General features: G+C 40.2%; 1 protein-coding gene across 1 annotated transcript; it reads left to right on the top strand.

The window, feature by feature from the left end:
* Positions 1-575: 575 nt before the first annotated feature.
* Positions 576-5995, top strand: mphosph6 (M-phase phosphoprotein 6). Its single transcript, XM_061722282.1, has 5 exons — positions 576-781; positions 1985-2097; positions 3500-3590; positions 5264-5361; positions 5458-5995. Exons 1-5 carry the CDS (start codon positions 734-736, stop codon positions 5594-5596), a joined length of 489 nt encoding a protein of 162 aa, XP_061578266.1. The 5' UTR covers positions 576-733; the 3' UTR covers positions 5597-5995.
* The last annotated feature ends 3028 nt before the right edge of the window (positions 5996-9023 follow it).

Genomic DNA, 9023 nt, shown 5'->3' with positions numbered 1-9023 from the left:
AATAAAAACAACATAATGTGCGAGAGTAGGTTTCATGTAGTCAAATTGAGCGATTTACAGATGCCGATGTTTTTTTGTGCCTTTGTGTTTTTTGATGAGTAAATTGTCCTTATATATTGATCAAGTTCTTTTTTTTAGTACAAGGAGTTCAGGCTTTGTGGAAACAGATTAATAAAAAAGAAAGCGTCCCTATCTTTGTGATTAGAATTATGAAAACCAAACATAGCATTCTTAAAATAAAGATGACAATCGGAAAAGACAGAATCAACAATATACTTGTGGGAGTTCCTCCAAAATGTATGAATTCACATGACCAAGATAAGTGGGAATATGTCTCAGGATTTTTTGGCAAAAAGAACAATTAACGTCTATATCCTTCTTAAATTTCGATAAATATTGTTTTGCAGGGTAGAATTTGTGTATCAATTTAAAAGAGATCTCTTTGACTTTATTTGTTAGGAAGAATCTTTGTGGACCAAAGTTGTCGCCACTGCTGTTGTTTCCATTGCTCTACGCTCGATTATGCGGGCTGTTCAACGCCACTCTTCTTCTACGCTCGATTATGCGGGCTGCTCAACGCCGCCACTCTTCTTCTACGCTCTATTTGCAGTGGCAGGGCTTGCAGCCGCTTGCAGCTCGACGGCTATGATCTAGCAAATGATCAAAATCTCGATTAGCTTTATTGATTTATTTTAACAGTCTGTGGTTCCCAACAGTGTGTTTGCTGGTTAAGATGGCGGGGGACCAGGTGAAATTTTCAAAAAACTTGCTTCGCATGAAGGTAAGTGACAGCAGCATCGGCATCGTCGGGAAACTTTGTTTCACATTCAGAGAAAAACGTTTCTTGTAGTCCCACGTGGTCCCATCCACGTTTCTGTTTGTGTTTGGTTTGTAAACTATCAGTGATTAATAAAACAGAGGTGCATTACACATCCTTTACTATTTGGCTACTGGGAAAATAATACAACTGGAACGTTTTATAAGTATGTATGTAAGTGGAAGGGCAAAGGTTGGCTCACTTTTCTCTCAGTTCTGCATCCTTCACTTTCTAATGTAATAGAATAGAGTATGTTCAGGCTCCACGCCGTGATTGATACAACTGTCATTTGCAAATAAATAATAGCTTGTATAATTAATAACCCAGAGTCAGTTACCACCAGGACTCAAGTTGTAAAAAAAAAAAAAAAAAATCAGGGGGGGATGGTGGATTTTATCATATGGGGACAGATAATTTGTGCTGATTACAAATAATATAATATATTACAAATAATAGCAGTGACCAAAACACCTGCAGAAATACTGCAGGAATGACATAGCAGCAGTTAAATGCAGCCTTCTGTAAGCTTTAAATATCCACTGGACTTACATCAAATACATCAAAACACAACAATAAAAAACACTTTTCTGAACTTATCAATATGACTCTGTCCTTCACAGGATAAGTAAAATGGAGCACTGCAAAAACTCAAAATCTTAACAAGAATATTTGTCTTATTTCTAGTTAAAATGTCTCATTTTAGTAAAAGAAATCTCATTACACTTAAAACAAGACTCATCACTGGAAAAAACAACAAATCTCACCTGTTTCAAGTAGATTTTCACGTGAAATAAGTAGAAAAATCTGCCAGTGGAACAAGATTTTTTTGCTTGTAATGAGAAGATAAATCTTCAACAGATAATAAAGCTTTTTCTCTGATTGTTTTTTGGTTCACCAAACTAAATGTTCGATAAGCTAAAATAAACATGTGAAGAGATGAGTTTTCACGTGAAAATGTTTAACTCTGATTAATGATTCACTTCAATTATGACATATAATTCTAATGAACAGTCAAAAGTGGATGAGAGACTGTCATCCACGTCTCTGTAAAGCAGACGGTGACTTGATGTCACTGTGCCATCACATTTGTGGTCAGATAAGAGGGAGATGTTTCTGCCCAGTGGGTGTGTTTTTAAAGTGTCATTTTCTCTGTGGATGTTGTTGTAGTTCATGCAGAGAGGTCTGGACGCTGAAACAAAGAAGCAGCTGGAGGAAGATGAGAAGAGAATCATCAGTGATGAACACTGGTACCTGGACCTGCCAGAACTCAACGCTAAAGAGTAGGTGTCCACGCGTCACATTCACTCTGATACTGCCCTCAATGACAAACCCGTGGTTTCAGGGAAGAGTGAGGTCTGCTGGTAACAACAAATAACACACCATGTCACCTCGATGAGAAGGACTTTTGTGAAAGTTATTCCTGATGGGGTCATAATGACGATGTTAACTTGGTATGAAAGCTGTCAGTAATCCAGCCGTGTGTTGAAAGACAAGTTAATCCAGTAAAGACTGTTCAAACATGCAACTGGCTCTAAAATGATTAGAGATGCACCGATCGATCGGCCCCTGATCGGGATCGGGCCGATAATGCCCCTATCGGTTTTGATCGGAGATCGGAAAATAATAGTTCAGAGCGGCCGATCTGATGACGTTTACAACAACAAACCCCCACCCGCGCAGGCGGTCCCGCATCTCATACCGAGCGGTCATGAGGGAGCGTGGTCGGCCTCGCGGGAGTTTTACAAAGTCTGAAAAGGACAACAAATTTGCAGTTTGCAAAGTGTGTCCAAAGGAGATACCATGAGGAGTAATATTACAAAATAATTTCAACACAACGAAGCTCATAAGACATTTGAAAGTTCTTCACACGGAGTATATTGAGTTTTCAAAGTTGCAGCAGAAAAAAGGGAGAGGAAAAAAGGAGCGCGCAGCAACGACACTAACTCAGCTGTAACAGAGACTTATAAACGACAGCAAGAAAAATAAAGAACTACATCGTAAGGTAATGAATTCATATGCTTTGCTCATCTGCTGCTTTTAGTTGTAGAAGAGATCGGGTTTAAACACGTTTGCAGCTCGGATCCAAGGTGCGCGCTGCCGCGTCGTAAATATTTCACTGATGAAATCCTGTCGTAGTTTTACCAGAATATTTACAGTCCAAATCCTCATGCAGGACGACAATCGTGTCGGTCGCTTCACCAGTGACATGTGGAGTTTTAGTGTGAAGAGTTTTGCTTCACTCACAAGAGTTTCCTCACACGCAGCGGATGCTATCGCTAAAGCTTTCACAAAGCTTAATAATTCATAATTAATTTTTAGATTTAATTCCTCTTTCCACAGGAAAACTAAGGTTTATAGGTTACAACTTGTATCAACTTTTAGAGAGTGACATGTCTGCTGTTTCTGTGTTGCTGCACATGTTGTACATAATTATTACCACAGGAAAGCTGAAGCTAGTAGCTACACTTACTCTTTATAAGCCGAGTTTAAACCTAATCTCCTAATTTTTATACCTAATAATACAATGTCAGTGTCGTGTACATGAGACAACAATATTGACGAATTTATGGATTTCACGCTGTGATCAGTGATCGGCAAAATCGGGATCGACCGATACTGGTTTTCGTGATCGGTGCATCTCTAAAAATGATATTGACTTTTAATATGCGTTTGTTCTGTCAGGAACCTGATCCTGGAGGAGAAGAGTTTTGGGCCGTGTGAGGACCTGCTGTTTGGCCGGATGTCCTTCCGAGGGTTTAATCCTGAAGTGGAGGTCGGTTCATCCATCCATTCACCACCCCTTAAGCTTGATTTAAGGTTCTGCGTTAAACCAACGCAGAGCCTACGCCGTTGCCGTGACGCCGTTGTGAACCTTCAGACTTCTTCGTCACTCCATTTTGCCACGGGGAAATCCCCCCCCAGAGTGATAGTGGATACTTTGTTTAGCTTCCGGCTTTTCTGGTCACAGTGAATCAAAGAGATAAGGACAACTATTATTGTGTAAAAAACAAAATAACTCCCCAAAAAAATCACACACACAGGAAGAAAAGAACACTGAAAGTTCACGACTGTTTCACGAACCGGAACCGGAAATGCGTTGCTACCAAGCGAACCAATCACAGCCCTCTACATTTTTTGGGAGGTGCAGGTCAGGCTACGGCGTAGGCTACGGAGAGACTCCCGCGTAGCCGCGTACCCTACGGTGTTAGGGCTGCAACGATTCGTCGCCGTTGTCGACAAAAATCGATAATCAAAATTGTCGACAATGAATTCCATTGTCGACAATTGTCGCCAGACGTGTTTTTCCAACGGAGTGAGGCGTCTCACTTCAATACAATCTCTGCCGAGAGTCGCGCATGCACGATAGCGTCTCTGCCGAGCGGTAGCGGGTAAACAGAAATGACGGCGTCCCGTCCTGTAGCAGCTGCATGTAACAAAACTTCTAAAGTTTTGGAGCCTTTTAGCCTCGATACGGTAAATAAAAAGAAGACTTGCAAGGTTTGCAAAGCCGACCTTGCTTATCACGGGGGCACGTTGGTAATGCACAAGCATTTGAAGAGAAAGCACGTCGGGTCTGGGTGACGAGTTTCAACAAATGATACACCAGTTCAACCCAGAGCACCTCATGCCATCCAGAACCCATTTCACCCACTTGATACAGAAAAAATATGAGACGTTTTATTTTATTTTTTATACAACACGTTTTAAATAGGACATTTTATTAATTTTTTGTATGAACAGGGGCAAAGTTGAATAAAATATCTACAGGACTGTCAGAAAATTAGAATATTGTGACAAAGTTCTTTATTTTCTGTAATGCAAATAAAACAACAAAAATGTCATACATTCTGGATTCATTACAAATCAACTTCCTTATCGCCCGTCTACATCCCTTTTTAATTCCCTCCTCAGCACCAGGTTTATGAACATCTGCACCTCAGAGTTGGATCATGAAACAGACGTTTGCGCTTTATAATAAAATCGCTGCGAGTCGTTCTCGCGCTGACTCCCGCTTCCTGATTCAAACGTCTGACGGCCCCCCCGACCAATCATTGGCGTGGAGGGTGATGACGTCAGATCCAGGGCCGACTCAGCTGCTTAGAACCTCGACAGAATAGGTACAGAAAAAGTATCTGCTTGGCACGGCTCCACCCGCCTCGGCCTGTAGTGGAGAAGCACAACACGGGGGCGTGGCGGGTAGAGGCCGCTGAGTAGATACTAGTGGAAAAGGGCCATTAGTCTGGCCCGTCACCCAGGAACTGGTTGCCATGGAGACCCTACCGGGGGCGTAATGCCCAAGACAACACAGCTCCTAGGATCACCCGGGCACCACAAACCCTCCACCACAGTATGTGGAGGTTCAAGGACGGGCGGTGTCACTGTTACTGTAGCATAACCATGAGTGCATTCACGCTGATGTCTCCTTTGTTTGTTCATTTGTCACAGAAACTGATGGCTTTGTTGAATCCCAAAGATGAAGATGAGGAGGAAGAGGATGTGAGCCACATGCAGACAGATGTCACAGATGAGGAAATGGCTCTAAGGTGCAAACAATGGTTCATTACTTGAAGAAAGAGAAACCACGAACCGCTTTAACGAGTTTGAAAAATGTAATGTGGCCATTGTGTGTTTTCTCTCAGGTATGAGAGTTTAGTGGGGAGCATGAAGAAAAAGTTTGCAAAGAAGCGCAAGAGCGCAGCAGCAGCGGATGAAGACGACGTCAACCACAACACGACGGAGGCAAAGACGAAGAGGGAGTTTCTGAAACCTCAGGACTGAAAAGCTCCACAAGAACGTGTTTTTACGTCAAAGACAGGAAATAAATAATTCCTGCTGTTTGGATGGGAAGTGAGCTGCAGGAAACATCCCGTCTCTAAACTTGTGTCTGACATTCTGAGGACTGTGAGCGTTGCAGACGTGAGGCTTCAATCTGTGCCAGACTCAGTGAGACGTACACTCAGTATTCGTTCGTTTGTGAGAGAAACACGAGGAGTGAAGTTTCTGCTTAAAATTAACTTCAGCAAAGTTTAAATGGGCTTAAATCACGCAAATAAGCCCTGGTGGTGTTCCAAGACCTTTTCAATGTCATCCTTCCAAAAGTTGCATTGTTTCAATTGTTTGTGAAAAATAATTGGAGGTTCTGTAAATTTTTCTGAATAAATATCCTTCAAAATGTTATTCTTCTATCACACTGAGATCATCAGGATCCTAGTCATGTTATCCACCTGCTCCAGGTGTCTCCACATCAACTTAAACACAACCACAAATGTGGCCTGAGTGGAATCAAACCAGGAGCTGTAATCCAGGATACCCTCAATAAACCTCTGCAATTACAGCAGATACTTAATCAAGCGGTTCATTAACCCAACATGTGTTGTCCTTCACTGGTTGTTGAAAATATCTTTGGTTTTGGAATAATGAACACGCATTGCAAGGTAATTTATTTAGACAGCTGTACGTGATCAAGTCCAGTCTGGGAAATGTAGACAGCATGACACGTGTTACCGGAGGAGGGGGATTGACTGAGACGTTACAGCCGGGTCAGAGCTCACCTTAGTGAGTGAAACCATCCCCGTTCCTGAAGATCTGAGCCCAAACATTAACATGACATTGGCCTTTCTCATGGAAGTCTGACAGAAATGAGATGCACACACTGCAAAAACTCAAAATCTTACCAAGAATATTTGTCTTATTTCTAGTTAAAATGTCTAATTTTTAGTCAAACAAATCTCATTACACTTAAAACAAGTGTCATTACCAGAAAAATAACTTATTTGACAATTTTCACCTGTTTCAAGTAGATTTAAAAAAAAAAAAAAATCTGCCAGTGGAACAAGATTTTTTTTAGTAAAAAAAAATCTCATTACACTTAAAACAAGACTCATCACTGGAAAAAACAATAATTTTCACCTGTTTCAATTAGATTTTCACCTAAAATAAGTAGAAAAATGCTAATGTGAGCTACCCTCACAAAACCATGCAGCACACTGCAAAAACTCAAAACCTTAACAAGAATATTTGTCTTATTTCTAGTTAAAATGTCTCATTTTTAGTCAAAAAAATCTCATTACACTTAAAACAAGACTCATCACTGGAAAAAACTAAAATTTTCACCTGTTTCAAGTAGATTTTCACTTGAAATAAGTAGAAAAATCTGCCAGTGGAACAAGATTCATGTCCTTGTAATAAGAAGGTAAATCTTGTCCCACTGGCAGATTTTTCTACTTATTTCAATTGAAAATTTACTTGAAACAGGTGAAAATTGTCAAATAAGTTATTTTTCTGGTAATGACTCTTGTTTTAAGTGTAATGAGATATTTTTGACTAAAAATAAGAAATATTCCTGGTAAGATTTAGAGTTTTTGCAGTGCAATTCAGTTCCAGTTCTGCTGCTGCAGTAGCTGCTTTGATCAGGCTTTATCCATCATTTCATGTTATCATTCCAATACTTTCATTTCACTAAAAGCCAAGGATACAGGTGCAGGATGAGTCAAAATTGCCATTAACATTGGAAGTTTAATGTCTTAAAGCTGACTTCATGATGCAGAGCATTGTGGGATGCAATAGCCATAGACTGAAAACCAAAAAAAATGCGAGAAAATGCGTCTGATTTTTGTATGACACTGCTCCCACTGCAATAAATCAGTTTCACTTAAGAAAACTTTTTATCAGAATTTATCAGAAATTTGCTGATAAGTTTGAAATGGGACACAAATCCCTCCTAGTGTGACTTGAACACCGTAGAGCAGAACTCTCATACTCTCATACTTAACTTATTGTGTGGAATTATGGGGGAACACCTACAAAACAAACATCAAACCACTATACATGCTGCAAAAGAAAGCAATACGAATCATAAACCATGCAGACGACTTGGCTCCAACTAACCCACTCTTTATTAAAACAAACACCCTAAAATTGGAGGACCTAGTGGACATTAATACAGCTTTAATCATGTACAAGGCACACAATAATATACTCCCACCCTGCATGCAGGAGCTGTTTGAAGTTAGGGAGTCCAAATATCCACTTAGGGGGTCATGTATCTTTAAGAAAATGGGTGTACGGACCAATACGAAGAGCAACTGTGTATCAATAAAGGGGGTCCAGCTATGGAATAATTTAGAAAATGAACTAAAACTATGCACTACTGTAACCAGATTCAAAAATAAGTTCAAAAATAAAATATTAAATAATATAAAACATTGATATAATATAATAAATATTGATATGAAGCAGCACCACATCATACCAGGTGCCCCGTAAGCCACTTGGTATGATAAATTCTTTTTACACACCCTACTCTTAACCTCTGCTCTCCGCGCTGTACAGTCTCTAGCCAAAAACCACTTAATTTATCACTCCTTGTAATTTATAGTGTGTTTTTTGTTTTGTTTTTGTCTTTGCTTCTTGTCTAGATACCTGTTACTTGTCCAATATATCCATTCTTTTTTAATGTTTGAATCTAAATTACTAGTTTTGTTTTGTATAAAACCTCCTGAGTTGAGGTGCCATTTAAAATATTGGACTATCTTTATGTTGTATTATGTTGTATGGGCCGAAATAAAACTCTAAATCAAAATCAAACTGTAAGCAGGTATGTTTTTTTTTGTTTTTTGAGAGGGCAGCAGTTCCTGTGTGTGATGGAACTTTGCTCAACCTCTGACGTGATGGCCGTAATGGCCCAACGGTTACACAAATGAAGCAGTAATTCTGTCTGAGTTCAGGTTTTAACGTTACCCACCGTTTGTAACAGGGTTTTTTGGGGGGAGGGGCTGGAGTTGTACCACCTCATCTTCCATGCAGCCAGATGGAAAAAAGTTAATGAGTTGGAACCTTGCAACATTTGGAGCATAAAACAGTGTTTTGCAAGGAACCTTTATCAAGATGGATGACAACATTGGGTGACAGTCCTGTTCATCAAAAAACGCCCTGCAAAGACGCATGACACCGCCCTGACAGAAATAAACCATGAAAACAGATGGAACACTTCATGTTTTAACCAGTGAACTTTATTTGAAGAAAAGGCAGCATGTAGCAGCTCCGACAGTCACCGGGAGAGTTTGCTGTTTGTGTATCCGCCACTACAAACATGGTGTTCAGATTGAAGTTCCCCCCGCTGTTCTGCAGCATTAACAACATGATCCACTAGTCTAGTGGGAACCTGGCAGACGTATCAACAGAAGTGATTAGTAGGGAGAAGGAT

Source organism: Cololabis saira, chromosome 5, assembly GCF_033807715.1.
Source record: "Cololabis saira isolate AMF1-May2022 chromosome 5, fColSai1.1, whole genome shotgun sequence".
In the NCBI taxonomy this organism is placed as follows: Eukaryota; Metazoa; Chordata; class Actinopteri; order Beloniformes; family Belonidae; genus Cololabis; species Cololabis saira.
Note: the sequence above shows the minus strand (reverse complement) of the source record. Positions and strands in the feature narration are given on the sequence as shown.

What these genes read in the sequence shown, in the direction of transcription:
- mphosph6 (XM_061722282.1), top strand. Translation starts at nt 734, where the DNA reads ATGGCGGGGGACCAGGTGAAATTTTCAAAAAACTTGCTTCGCATGAAG. An exon ending in GGTTTAATCCTGAAGTGGAG is followed by an intron (nt 3,591 to 5,263) that starts GTCGGTTCATCC and finishes CATTTGTCACAG; the next exon opens with AAACTGATGGCTTTGTTGAA. An exon ending in GATGAGGAAATGGCTCTAAG is followed by an intron (nt 5,362 to 5,457) that starts GTGCAAACAATG and finishes GTTTTCTCTCAG; the next exon opens with GTATGAGAGTTTAGTGGGGA.